The sequence below is a fragment of the Phallusia mammillata genome, chromosome 2, assembly GCF_965637545.1.
Source record: "Phallusia mammillata chromosome 2, kaPhaMamm4.hap1.1, whole genome shotgun sequence".
Classification (NCBI taxonomy): Eukaryota; Metazoa; Chordata; class Ascidiacea; order Phlebobranchia; family Ascidiidae; genus Phallusia; species Phallusia mammillata.
In genome coordinates, this window is record NC_137253.1 from 13,672,950 (window position 1) to 13,687,590 (window position 14,641).

Sequence of the window (14,641 nt, forward strand, 5' to 3'; positions counted from 1 at the left end):
CCCCTTTTTGAGAACAATAACACCGTTTTAAACGTTTGTGCTTTTTAAAAAACTAATAAATAAGATCCGCGAACGCTAGGTTGGTGGAGGGACTACTAATCTGTGTGGCCCTTCGTAGAAATACTTGGAGATGCCGGGAAAACAACAAAGCCCTTATGAAAGAAATTGACTCACTCGAACACTTGAACCATTGAGATACGGAATTTCCTTGTCACTGGAAAGCTTTTCCACGAAAGCTAAATTGTAATCATCTGTTCGAAGATCGAGAATTAAATTGGAACAAATTAACAAAGTACATGAAAAAAATCATATTTTTGTTGGAATCTTACAGGGCAAAATTGAGGAATCGACGTTGAATCCTTTATTTATGGCTTTTTGTCCGGCTTTTGTTTCCTTTAAGGAAGGAGGAACTGTATCCAGATTATCGAACTGCATCTTCAGACGAGTGACGTGAGAATCGTCAACACTGCACACAACAGTTACGAACTTTATAGTTTCATGGCTCTTAGGGTCCAAGGTATTGGTTACCTAAATTCCAAATGAGAATTGTCGATGTAGTGAACAATATCCACAAAAAATGGATTCAACACAGCCAGCAATGACCGAATAAAAAATGATGGCAAAAATACAAGCGAATGTCAAACTCTTATGACGTCACAGATATATGACGTTGATGTAGATTTATCGTCCTGTTTCTCAGTGTTCGATGCTGAAGTGTTATCGATTTAAGCTTATGTATGTCTGTATGACGACCAGTCAAATACAAGCAAATCGTGTCAGATGATTGTTTACAACTTTGCACAAACTATGTTTTAGTGTTGCGTGAAGGCTTGCGAATAAAGACCTAAATTATGCGTACGTTCAGTTTGAAGTCGCTACACAGTGTAGGTTGGTGGTCGTTTTTGGTAACATTTATAAGACACTGATATAGTCACTTACACTTTCAGGTTATCGTACTGAGTAGCAAATTCAAAAGCCTCAACGTCAGTGTTTCCGAAGGCCTTCAGTTCGACAACAAGTTTGTGAACGAACACGTACTGACCCTGTGACAATAATTAAAACTTGTTAGCGGGAAAATGTGCAATTTCTGTTATGGGTGCAAAAAAGTATTTGTCAGGCAAGTGGTTCTAGCGCTCAGATTCTGCAACATTTTGCCAAGCTTTGCTGAAATCCTCAATTAATAACCATAATTATGTAGTCATAACTGGGATCAGCCCTGAAAAGTTTCTGTAGACCCCGGTACAACGGCAAATCTACTTGCAGAAGCCTTATGATAGGCACAATACTTTAGGCGAGAAAGGGATGGCTGCAAAGCAATACAAATCAAACCAGGTTTTCAGTATGGAATCAACAGTTCGACAAATAGTCAACAACTCATGCATAAAGCAGCGGCCATTCCCGGCCGACCGTAAATAACAGTCTCTTCCGTAGGATTTGATTATATTGCAAGTGAGACACTTAAACACATATTCACTTATCAACAAAGCATGTAACTCCTAGATCATGTACCTTAGTCAGTACAGCCGTTTTAAATTTCATGTTTTGGGGGCCTGTGGGTGAACCGCCGGGTTATTTGCGGTCAAACTTCAGGAGAATCAAAGTTGGATCAATAGCTAACATCTGTGTAAATTTGAATCAATTCGAAGCACACCTTCTTGACCAAATGCGTGTAAAAAAACAGCGTTAGATAGAAAAAAGAAAAAAATACGGACAAAAACAATATGTGTTCCCTTCAGGGAAGGGGATCCATCAACAGGTTTTATCAAGAACCCACCAAGGTCTGCACCATCTCTGTTCTGTTCAGTCTCATTTGAAAGACAGTTGCAAGAACGTTAACTCTTCCCTCGGCTTCCATTTGTTCACCAAGAAAGTCCAGAGCTATAAAAGTTCCAGTTCGGTCGACACCCGCACTGTAAGCGTTAAAAGATTTTGATACAAATAAAGAAATGCTTCCCCAGAATACTACCCACGGTTAACAATACAGTCCCGTTTTTTTTATCCATCAACAATAAACTCAGTATACCTGCAATGGACCAGCAATGGTCCCCCGCTGACGGCAAGTTCTCTAATAACCAGTTTGTGAAGTCGGAATATACTAGAGGTTGTATGTGCGATGCCATGGTCAGGCCAACCCAAGTATTGCAGCTGCTTCACCTCGAATGGATTCTGCAATTTATGACAAACAAGCTTACTCAGCGAGGACAAACAATAATGAAGTAACGACTCGCCTTGAAACGAGACATGGTTACACGAAAAATTCTACAAATGACGTCACCGAAGGCCGACTCGCTGGTCATCATGACAGTGCAGTTTCCGTACTGACGTTGCATTCCCAGTTCTGGCCAATATTTGACGCATTTTGCCTGTGGAATAAAGAACCCAGCAGTGTCAATTTTGGGAGGTGGTAACTGAACGGCCTTTACAAGAGGTGCTCAAATACAATCATTGAACATTTGCATAAAACTTGTTTTTCTACGAAATGCAAAACGCTCAAGCTAGTGAATTTAATTTTATTGTTCGATTTAAACATGCCAGCCCGCAGTGGATAATTATCTACTCATTATATTATTATAATCATAGATGACAAATAAATACATTTTCGACCTTGCAGTTTTCTGTAAGTTGAGTTAGCATGACAATGACTGAGCACTTTTTGTCAGTCACCATTCGCCAGAAGTCATTGCAAGTCGATTCGGTAGGACCCTGGGCAGCTATGAACTTCTTTGGCACCGAGTAACCCTGACATCACATACACGGGGTTAAGTCAGGTCACATACAAAACACCAGGTTTTTTAACAGCTTACGTCTATGTACGAGGCATTGATGTAGTCTGACATCGCGTCCGAGGTTTTTCTCAAAACAACTCTTGCTTCATCACCTGAAAAAGAAAAATTCAAATCCAAAACAACCCAAAAACTTACAATTACACATAACACGCCTTACACTTGCAAAAGAGAAGCAAACAATTCAGTATTTTAAGATATTGGGACTGTGTATTTCTTCATTACATGAAAACCATGGTGGTTGTTTCTATGACCTTGTTTTAAATGTAAAATCATGTTGCATTGTGTCTTGGCATTTACGTATAGTTTAAAATGATATTTAAACTATAGTTGTTATAAGTACACATTTACGTTGGACGAAACTTGTCAACCCGCATATTTGGTCCAAAGATGCGCGAGTCGCTTGATTTAAAAATAATATAAGCTAGAAGGGTGGCTTAGCACATATTGCCCTTGGACATACACTATACCCTATTTTAAAAGATTAATATACTTCCTTTACAAATTTTATACTGGGTCCCATATCATGCACTGTCTTTTATAACCTTGATTGTTTTCTGCGAGCAAAAACTCATTGGTCCCCACACATGCAAAGTTGTAGATAATGCATTTCAATAGATAACTATGAGTAAGTTTGGTATTGTTAAGTCAAACACAGTGATTGGTACTGTGCATATTTAAATATGCTATATGGAGTACAAACTATTTAAATGATAAAACTCATTTTAGGGGGCTAGTAGGGTAACTAATGGAGGTTCAACACACACAAACTTAAAAGAAGAAAATCACAATGACTCAATCAATAGTACTGCAAAATTTCAGTCCAATCTGCCAACGTTTAAAATTTCAACCACTAGAGGTGTTTTGAGCAACAACCGTTAATGTTTCTGATGTCAAAGGGCTGTTAACAACCCCCAAACTGCCATGGAGCAAAATGTCCACCAAGCAACCCACAAAGTCACAAACGAGTAACATACAACTGGTTGCCCTTGTAACACCATTGTGCCACAGAAATCTTTTGTTTGTGGTGCCCAGTAACATACAAATACGTTTTACACTTTGGGGGCTTGTGGGGTAAATGTTAGGGCTACAGGGTTGAACACAACAATCGACACCTATAAATGGCATACAAGCTATCCAAATTTTGCAAATTCTGACATTGTTTACAAACTCACCCCTTTTAAGGGGCTAGCGGGGTAAATACTAGGGTTATCAACAAAAACAAAGTGGGATGCACATCTACAAAACTATATCTACCATCTGTATAAGTTTTAGCCACATCCATCAAGCATTTGATGGCAAAACGAGTCTGACAAACTTTGGGAAAAAATACCCATTTTAGGGGGCTAGCGGGGTAAATACTGGGGTTATCAACAAAAACAAAGTGGGATGCACATCTACTAACTACATCTACCATCTGTGTAAATTTTAGCCAAATCCATCAAACATTTGATGGAAAAACGAGTCGGACAAACTTCGGGGGGGAAATACCTATTTTAGGGGACTAGCGGGGTAAATACTGGGGTTATCAACAAAAACAAAGTGGGATGCACATCTACTAACTACATCTACCATCTGTGTAAATTTTAACCAAATCCATCAAACATTTGATGGAAAAACGAGTCGGACAAACTTCGGGGGAAAAAATACCTATTTTAGGGGGCTAGCGGGGTAAATACTGGGGTTATCAACAAAAACAAAGTGGGATGCACATCTACATAACTACATCTACCATCTGTGTAAATTTCAGCCAAATCCAGCAAACATTTGATGGAAAAACGAGTCAGACAAACTTCGGGGGGGAAATACCTATTTTAGGGGACTAGCGGGGTAAATACTGGGGTTATCAACAAAACCAAAGTGGGATGCACATCTACATAACTACATCTACCATCTGTGCAAATTTCAGCCAAATCCATTAAACATTTGATGGAAAAACGAGTCGGACAAACTTTGGGGAGAAGAAAAATGAAAGAAAAAAAAACAAAAGCAAACAAACAATTTGAGTAAAATCAATATGTGTCCCCTTCAGGGAAGGGAACCTATAATAACAGTTACGAGGAAACTAATCTAATGAGGTACGTGTTTCAAAAGTTGATATCGCAATATTGGACTTTACCGGATTTTTAATAACATTACATGCTAATCTAATTTAGTCACAGACAGTTTAGTGCAGGGGTGGGCAAACTACGGCCCGCGGGCCGCATGCGGCCCGGCAAAGGAGTTCATGCGGCCCGGCAAAGGAGTTCATGCGGCCCGCCAAGTGTTGGGAAATTTTAAAGAGAAAGTTGCCGAGCAACGCTGAATAGTATTATAACCACAGGCGTAGTTTTTAAAAACTACCGGGGATGTTTACGTGCTTTAACCTGTTGTTTCTGCCACGTTATCATGCACATATTCACTTAAAACAATTTCTTCGTTCGATAAAAGTAAAAGCTATTCACGTTTTTAATTACAGCCCACTTTGCACTGTTGACGCCAAAACTTTGGTCACTTTAGATCAAGTTTAGGTCGATGCAGTAAATTGCAAACAGACATTAAATACGGCTTTAGAATCGTTGACACAGACCACACCACAATTAAGATGGATACTAAAAGCGGCTTGCTTTGTTTAATGTTGGCGCAAGGAATTTATTAACAAAAAAACGTAGTGTAGCCTATGTTGCAATAAATGCTTGTTTAATTTGAAACAATTACAAATGTAACGTTTCAACCAATGTTTGTGCAAACAAAGTCACAACAAACGTATTTCCACATAGCTGAAAATATACTATGTTAATATTTTGGGGTAAATCAGGGGTGCACAACCTGCGGCCGTACGGCCACATGCGGCCGCGGAGACGAGTTTGTGCGGCCGTGACAATGTATGTTAAAATACATGTACAGGCTGCCATGACGTAACTAAGTCTATATTGCCAAATATTTCGGTTTTCAAACTGCCAAAAACAGATTCCGTGAGACAGAAAAAAAGATTACCAGGCTAAGAACCACATACGTCAGGATTTTTAACCGCTTATTGTGTCCAAACAATGCGAAAAAACAGGCACCGCAATCGTCACAATACCGATCATGACGTCATAAACAGCTAGCTCCGTTCAGCTAAACTTATGCACCAAGTTAGAAATTATTAATATGAGCATTTTAAACGGCTTTGAATCGTATATTTAGTGATATAAACCTAATTCTTTACACTAGTTGTTTAAAAAAAACAAGCAAGCAATTGGCGGCTGTTGGTGAAATACTATGCGGCCCGATAAGATTAGGAACTTTTGAATGCACTGAAAAGTTTGCCCACCCCTGGTTTAGTGTTTCAGTTCCGGTTAATGTTTGCATCAAGGCCTTATCAGGTCTGTTATAAAATGTTGTGAAAACCCGAAACCAAATTGCGAAACAAACGTCGATTTTTGAAATGCAAGAAGAATGAAAACTTCGCTACGTACAAAGAAGGCCCAAACAAGGAAGTTATCCCGACAAAGTCTCCATAAATAGTCGTTGGGTCTATGATTAAAAAAAAGGGTTTCATACAGCGTCATCGCAGTGACCTAAACAATACTCAAAGGCAGGAAAAGTGACGAATTTCACAACAGCCTTGTGGCCTTTGTAACTTTAATGAAAAAAGTACATTGGATCTTTGCAGTAGAACCGAAATTTAATCAATCAACGCTTTGATCAAAGTTGGGAACAAAGACAAAATGTCACAAACTGCACAAGGGGGTATATTTAATGCCAAAATAGAACCAACACAAAAGAGGGAAGTTGAGCCACCTTTCGGGTACATTCATCACACACGCAAGGCTTATTTTCATGCCATCAATCAATGACCAGTAGTTTCGCAAACAACAATAAAGAAAATAGTATGGAATAAATAAAGAGCACTAGGTTCAAATCTAAAGACCACTTACTTGGAAGAATGTTTTTGAAACGATTCTTTCCATGTTGATGCGCAGCCTTTCCGTATTCCGTGCTGACTTTTGCCTTTGTCACAAGCTCAGGCAAAACTTTCTAAACATAAACAACAATTGCATCGAAGACAATGTAAATCAAATCTTCTGCTATTTAAAAAGACCATACAGTATCAAAGACGTAAGCGTGCTTTTGGAAAGTTAACCTTATTTACAATAACTGTTATAAGCAGGAGTCCGTGACAGTGGCGTAGCCAGGGAGGGGCCAAAGGGCCATTGCCTCTCCCAAATTTGTAAAGTTGCTTATTGAGAAACTTTAATTTAGTGTAGTTTCGTCCTTCATCATTGTGATTTCGTCTCTCAACTATCAAAGGAATATATAACACTGGGCAACAAAAAAATATTTTTTTACTGGTGTCTGTAATGTTTTAATTGATTTTGACTAATTCTAGTGCCCTGATTTCAAAAATGAAATCGGTTTATCTATATCACATCTAGTTTTCCTGTTATGGTACATCCACATTTGAAAAACAATCTATATGTATACACTATAGTGAAACTGGTTTCGAGTATTTTATTTGGAATTAACGTTATTGCAAGAACAAAATTTCGAATTTAATTTTAAATGTAACAGGTGGACATTCCTAACAAACAAAATTCAACACAAAAAAACAACAAAATGTTTCAAATTTGTAAGTTATCAGGTATAGCTATACCTAGGCCTACACATGTACTTTGGTAACTTTCGGAACAAGGTGGCAGCAATATCGTCCTGTTTAACTGACCAACAGCAGTTAGCCAGGACCACATTATTCCCTCTTCCCTGACACGTTTCGTTTCACTGATATCCTGTTGGGACCTTTCAGCTTAATTCTTATCATTTATATCCCCTACGTTTTAAGGGAAGTGTAGCTTTATACTCATTTTCGTACCGATTTTTTCAGACCGCCTAATAACTTAGTTATGTACTCTTTCTAATAATTTTAGTCCCTTTCTACTGTTTTTGTCCATTACTGCAATATTCCAGTCAACATTAGGTGAGTGGAGTCTATTGCTTGTCCTAAAGCCACATCGAAGTGTGCAAGATATGCACATTTGATACAGATCTTTTTTTTTTTTCTTTTTAGTTGTGTTGTATGGGTATTCACCAGTAATGTAGCATAAAACATCTTGGTAATTCATGCAACACCTTATAGATGACCTAGCCACTATTAATTTTGGTTTTACCACCTTGTTTTACTAGTCTGAAAATCACTCCATAAAACACATATAGTTTAAAGTTACCGCTAGCCTGCACCAACCATTTTAGACAGAGCATAGGCATAGAATGCATATTCATGCTATGAAACTGACTGCACTGTAGGAAATGGATGTGTATAATGTAACAAAACTTTAACAAACACATAAAAGCATGATTTTAAAGTCATTGAATCAATATGGTCATAAATTTTGATTTTGTAAATAACTTAAAAAGTTGATCTGATTGAAGAAAACCGTAATGATTTTTGAAATCAGCACCCCAAGATTAGTCAATATCAGTTTTAACATTAAAGACACCAAAAATTGTGTTGGCCAGTGTAATCTATACCAAAAATGACTGTTGTCGCCAAGTTGTAAGTCGAAATCCATGTTTTTTTATATATTTATGTAGACATGGAATAAATCAGTAAATAAAGCGTTTGGCTGTGCCGTCAAACCACAGTTTGGCAAGACACGTGTTTGGTAAAAGCACGCCTTACGCCGAGCGTTAGCAAAAAGTGGTATCGAACAATAAATTATTTGGCCCCTCCCAAAATTTTTGGCTGCCTACGCCACTGGTCCGTGATCAACTTGCCTGAGGTTTGCGCAAATGGGAAATTTAAATTTCCAGTTATTGTGTAACTTAGTACGCATTTAGGTTTACTTGAAAAGCTAACGCACTTCAAACTCGTCGACAAACAGTCGATCTTCTTTCGCTCGCTTATCCTTGTAGGTTTGAACAAGTGAATCGACCGAGATAAAATATTTGTTAAGTTTCTCCCTAGCTTGGTTCATCGCATCTTCAGTGTCACTAACACCCTCAAACGAATCTAAAAACAAAAGAAAACGATGCCTGGTGTGAGTGGTTGGACACTTATTTAGGAGGCATTTCGCTTGGCAACTTCTGCAACAAACCTTCGTGGTTACGGACTGGTCGCATCTGGTTCACGTAGATCGCGTCTTCGTTTCTTGCATCACCTGACTTGGTTCTTCGCAGGCGGCGACGTATGGGCCTGAAATATACAAGTATTTTACAGGAAAAGGGTCACCAACTTTCATCCCTAGAAGAGACTTATTTAGAGAGCGTTTCGACACAAGTAAAAATAAGGTACTACTGACTTTAAAGGTAGTTATATCTAACAAAGGAAAACCTTTTTACCTTCGATAAACAACAATCAGGATAACCACGATCATCACCAGTAAAGCAACAACGGCAAGAGCGATGAACAAGCCCGGGCCGCTGGGACTTTGAGGTTGCGTAGCAACACCTATAAAATCAAATTCCATGCAAATATCTTAGGAACTGCAGCCCAAGTTTCTTAGTAATAATCAGTTTTGCGGTTTTGGATAGTTATTCGAAAAAGCCTTTGCGCAGTTCGTAGCTTATGTTTAAAGTTTTTTTTCATCTTAATGCCAAGAAGATATACAGATTTTAACAAAAATAATGTGATTCATGTTACAGAGTTCGCTAACCAGGCAGCTGATAAGAAACATTAAAAAAAACGCTTATTGAAACCACAGTGACATTCAAAGTAACAAATCTGCGTTCAGTTGATAAATTACATATTGGCTAGTTTATTCCATAACAGCAGTACATTTTAAGCAACTGTTATGACAAAAACTGCTTACTCGTTACAGGTCCTGATATCGGGCTTGTAGTGTATATAATGCCACTATCACTAGGGGTTGTAGTCATGACGTAGTACTGGTACTTGGCTTCATTTTGTAGCGGGCGGTTTTGTCCACGGATAACGTTCCCAGCGTTACGTCGTTGGCGGCTTGTGGTCTGGTTCTGGCAATTTCCAACACCTGTGGCCTGGGTTGCGTCACAGCATGTAGATGTTCCGTCTCCCAGTGTTATCTCAGCACTTCCACTGAAACTGAACGCAAAACTGGTACAAAAATTAATGCGAAATTACATTTGTTTTGTTGCTATTTCTTGTGTGGTAAAATTTTAGGAATCATAATTCATACACAACGCAATGTACATGGCGTGCTGAAACATATTTTATAGGACAAAACATTCGGTATCGTTGCACGTTGGACATTACCTTCTCCTTGCAACAGCAATGTAATGTTCTCCATCCCGAACAACACCACCTCCTTGCTTGATATCAGTAATGTTACGTGCGACATTTTGCAAACTATTGTTCACCTTTAACACCACCAGTATATAACAACTGCAACAAAATGTTTTGTGCTTTATATGGTACATAACTATAACACGCCAGGCAGTTTAAAGGCGTTATACCGAATTAGCAGTAGGCATGGCGTACAATGATTTATTTTAAATCTTGTAATGACTTACATGCGTTTATTTTAAATTTCCTAAGTGGTCAAAACTTCTGAAACAAATACCTGATCAAATCGTTTCTTTCACTGACTGCAGGCAATCGAATCTTTGCACCATTTCCAAAAGAACCCGGAATAGTGGGCAACGAAATCTGAGAAGGTCCTAAACACAATATAAAAACCCTCAAGAAAAAGCATCCAAAAGCATTAAAATGTCAAAAAAAATTTAAAACATTAAAGCTTATTGGGTGTTTATCTTGCAGAGTCAAAACTTTTACTGAAATGTTAAGAAAGTAATATTAGGTCACACAGTACCTTGGATTGGAGTAATGCATGTTCCAGAAGCAAAGTTGGAAACGGCAACAGGTATCTTGCTGGAACACTTTGTAAATGGAAGTGCAGTGACTCGAACAGAATAATTTGTGTTAGCAGTCAAATTTTTAATTCCATAGTAAGTTAACTTTCGATCAATTTTGTCGACAGAGTGTTGTTGAGCAGGTTCATTTGAACGACTGTTTCGAATTTGTGCACCAAAGGTTACCTGAAATTTTAAAAATTAATATATGTCATCTGTCCATTGTGGTATTTCTTAAGGCTGTAGTGGTACCATTAATTTGGCACAAACAGTGGCCTTCATTGCTTGAGATGTTAGACGTTTTTTACAGGGTTGTAACATTGTAGATATTTTATGTAATCCATATCCTACATAATAATTTACGAAATTTACCATTTCACATACTAACATAACCGCTTTTGCATGCATGAAGTGGTGCCATCAATTTGGAAAAATCAGTGGATTTTATTGCTTTTACAGGATTGTGATGTTGCTGCTATGGATTTTGGCCACAGTAAACTAAATTTAGTACCTGATATGATCCAACATGAAATGTATCATTAACATTCCATTGTACATTGCATGTGGATCCAATCAGCGAAATGGTGACTTGAGGGGTAGGCAATGAGATCTTGGACAAAGTAATTGTGGTAGTCTGTAGTGGCCAAGCAAGTTGACATCCCTCATACATTGGCATCACCTAACAAACAGAAATAGATTACTGGCAAAAAGTACATTAAACCAAATACTTTACATGCAAAAATGCACTAGTTTAATATATCATACACATGAATTTGCATGATTAAAAGTGGTACTCCAAATTAAAATTGATCACCAAATTATGTTTATGCAAATTACTAAATAGCTATCAGCAAAATTGAGTGTTTTTGCATTTTCAGTATCAGCAAATATATTGGTTGAAACTTTTCACACAAGTTATAAACTTCCATGCCTAAACTTCAAAGTCACATAATTACTTACTGATATATCATATGTTTGACTGGTGTTTAAACTTGCTATGGTGGTCTTTGTTTGACTTGGCAATACAACTCTGAACAATGAAAACAGTTTTTGAATTTTTTTGTATTTAACAAAAAGATAATAAAAACTGGTAAAATTTTCTTTTCACATAATTTTGAAACTATTAGTTACAAACACTACAATGTACATTTCCTTGGTTTTAGTTGGGACAAATAGATTGTTCAAGGAAAAACAACAACACTGACTTGTATTTACTGTTGTAGTAAACCTTGTGTGCTAATGAACTTGCACCAGCCATAAGAGACCATTCAACATGGATTATTGAACCATCACATTCATCACTGCTCACATTAAAACTAGATGCAGGGGCAGGTGGTACTGTGAACATAATAAACTTGTTAAGAATATTTTTTTTAAATGACATATTTAAAAAAATGATGACACCAACAGCATACTTTGTTGTTACTTAAAACACACTATATTTTTTTAAAATGGCACTCGGGGTGGTTTTGTTGCACTGCTATGCCATGCAAAGTTGAATTTTGTATGCCATGCAAAGTTGGTTTTGTTGCACTGCTATGCCATGCAAAGTTGAAGAAGGAGAGGAGGTTGCAGCTGTAATACATGCCAAAACAACTTAGGCAGTCGGTTCAACACAGTTAGTGTACATGTACACTTTTACTTACCAATATGCAATATGTTGTATACTTCACTTTGAACAGGTACATGAGTATAGGAGTTTGTGGCAAAGCACTGAAACTTCTGCATCGCAGTAGCTTTACACAATGTCCCATAAACATTTAGTTCACTTTTTGCTTCATACTCATGTGAAGAATTTACAGTGGATACCTGAAAATCAAATCACCCTGGTTAATGATGAACATGTATTACAGAATATGGTTCAAATGCTTGGACTATCAGTAACACAAAAGTAAAACCATGAAATATAAGTACAGCCTTGCTTTGGTGTGAAAACACTTACCACATATTGACTTGTTTTAGGCAATTCTGACCCGTTTGCAAACTTCCATGAGATATATGGCTTTGGAATACCATTAAATTGGCACAGAAATTTGACACTGTTGCCTGATGATGGCACATTTGTAGTTATATTCCAAGTAACTGATCTTGGTGCACCTTTAAAAAAACATCATTATGTTCATTTGGCAAAATTGAACACTTTATTCCCAAATTACACTCATATTCTCCCATAAGCTAATTAGGTTAATTGTTTGCGGACAAATCTGTTTAATCGCATACTGCATAATAGCATAGGGACCGAAAATCCCAAACCATAGCCTGTCATTTGTTACGAATACAGCAAAGATAATCGGATATCGTAAAATTATGGATTTATCGTTTTGTTGCCAAAAACTACAAAAGCAGAAAGACAAAACAGATTCAAATTAAAACCTTAAATTTAAACAAGTAAAAAGGGTAAGTATATCATATATATTTGTTGGGTGTCTTCCATGTCAGAGCAACTTCAGTTTGGGCATTGCAAACGAGCATGTGTTTAACAACATGTGCTGTTTAGACCAAAGGTGTCCAACATGTGGCATGCAGAGCATTTGAAAATGGCACACGGGCTTTTGCAAACATTTTGAAGGTAAACATTAGGCCTTAGGTCCAGCAATTGATTTACCCACTAATAAAACACAACCCACTAATAAAATTAAAACATAAGCTTTGTTGCAAACTATTTGTATTTTTTGTCACATACACAAAATAAATGGTTTCTGGGGTACAATGAACAAGTATACTCACATTTGACAACATTTTTTTTCTAAACATTTAATAGGGTTTTACATATTGGTCAAGTAATTGGATCAGGCCAAATTGTTTAAGACAAGATTGATGGCATGCCAGTATATTTTAAAACCAAACTTGGCACGGCACTATTTTAAGTTGGGCAACCCTGTTTGAGACACATTTTCACATAAAAACCTTATGCACACATTTTCACATAAAAAACCTCATGTGAATAACCAGTTTTCTCTGTACAAAAACAAAATGATTAACAGAATAACCTAAACCCTGTTCGAACCTGTTCGTTTCAGCAGCACATAAATGTTACTAAAAATACTGAAAATCTTTTTTATACCTTTTACTGCGATGTTCACACTTGTTACACTAGTTTGTCCATTCACTGTTCCTGTGCATTTATATTCTCCTCCACTTGCAAAGTAGGGCTGCAAAAAATACATAAGGACATGACAGTGATTAATAAAACACAAGGACAAACCATGTGACCTGCTTTGACAAGATTACAAATTGCAATCTTGAAAAAAGTAAACACAACTTTAAGCTGCTGTAGTGCAACATCAACCTTTTTTATTTATTTTTACTCGGGTCAAAAAATATAACCATGTTGTGCTGATGTAGATTAGTCTCATGCAGTTATTGCTTTTTTGCGGAACCATTTTTGGTCAAAACGCTAAATTAAAAACTGTAAAAACTGTAAATCAAATTTGATTTTTTATTAAGATCATACTCTTTTTGTATAATACAAGTGGAGCTAGTCTTACCCTCATAAAGTTCAAACATGACTTGTTAAGTAATGGATATGATTGATAAACATCACCAGTGACACTAGATGACACTATAGTACTTCCACGCCTCCAAATGGCTCTGGGTAATGGGTTTCCACTAGTATAGCAAGCTATTGAACAATTCGTCAAAGTCTCATTCCATAACACTGTCATTTTTTGCCTTGAAACTCGGACCCCAGCTGTTTCTAAAAACAAGATTATAAATATTAGACTACAATAACCTGCTGTGGTATGGTAGCTCCCAATCATATCCAACTTACGGCCCATTTTGGAGACTTTTTCATTTTTTTACCACTATATGAATTTGCTAAAAAAAGCTGCTTCTCTAACAGAAAGGTTAACAACAGCAACATAATTATACAAGTAACCAAAATAGGTAAATTGTAGATACAAATACACAAAAAACTCAAAAAGAGTGGCAAACAATTAGCGTCAGTGAAATATTTGTTTATGAAACAGGACATTAATTTCACTTATTCACCAGTTTCTGCTGTTTGCCATTATTTTATTACAGTATTTGTAACAGTATCAGTATTTAGTATATTTAGTGTGTATATT

At 37.0% G+C, this 14,641-nt stretch overlaps 2 protein-coding genes across 2 annotated transcripts in view; one reads left to right on the forward strand and one right to left on the reverse strand.

The window, feature by feature from the left end:
- LOC145213917 (uncharacterized) overlaps positions 1 to 14,641 on the forward strand; it is a 115,177-nt gene that overhangs the window by 13,227 nt on the left and 87,309 nt on the right. The gene's annotated exons all lie outside the window — the stretch shown is intronic.
- LOC145215440 (uncharacterized) overlaps positions 1 to 14,641 on the reverse strand; it is a 38,698-nt gene that overhangs the window by 12,981 nt on the left and 11,076 nt on the right. Inside the window, exons 10-33 of the mRNA XM_080084141.1 lie at positions 14,060 to 14,268; positions 13,636 to 13,723; positions 12,514 to 12,668; positions 12,218 to 12,380; positions 12,063 to 12,146; positions 11,777 to 11,909; positions 11,532 to 11,601; positions 11,083 to 11,250; positions 10,532 to 10,757; positions 10,283 to 10,379; positions 9,976 to 10,104; positions 9,554 to 9,804; positions 9,084 to 9,192; positions 8,840 to 8,937; positions 8,606 to 8,754; positions 6,686 to 6,785; positions 2,805 to 2,878; positions 2,605 to 2,739; positions 2,229 to 2,363; positions 2,024 to 2,166; positions 1,775 to 1,910; positions 940 to 1,043; positions 330 to 466; positions 175 to 251 (exon numbers count right to left, since the gene is read on the reverse strand). Coding sequence (XP_079940267.1) covers positions 175 to 251; positions 330 to 466; positions 940 to 1,043; positions 1,775 to 1,910; positions 2,024 to 2,166; positions 2,229 to 2,363; positions 2,605 to 2,739; positions 2,805 to 2,878; positions 6,686 to 6,785; positions 8,606 to 8,754; positions 8,840 to 8,937; positions 9,084 to 9,192; positions 9,554 to 9,804; positions 9,976 to 10,104; positions 10,283 to 10,379; positions 10,532 to 10,757; positions 11,083 to 11,250; positions 11,532 to 11,601; positions 11,777 to 11,909; positions 12,063 to 12,146; positions 12,218 to 12,380; positions 12,514 to 12,668; positions 13,636 to 13,723; positions 14,060 to 14,268 — 3,170 coding nt within the window. The remainder of the gene's footprint in view (positions 1 to 174; positions 252 to 329; positions 467 to 939; positions 1,044 to 1,774; positions 1,911 to 2,023; positions 2,167 to 2,228; positions 2,364 to 2,604; positions 2,740 to 2,804; positions 2,879 to 6,685; positions 6,786 to 8,605; positions 8,755 to 8,839; positions 8,938 to 9,083; positions 9,193 to 9,553; positions 9,805 to 9,975; positions 10,105 to 10,282; positions 10,380 to 10,531; positions 10,758 to 11,082; positions 11,251 to 11,531; positions 11,602 to 11,776; positions 11,910 to 12,062; positions 12,147 to 12,217; positions 12,381 to 12,513; positions 12,669 to 13,635; positions 13,724 to 14,059; positions 14,269 to 14,641) is intronic.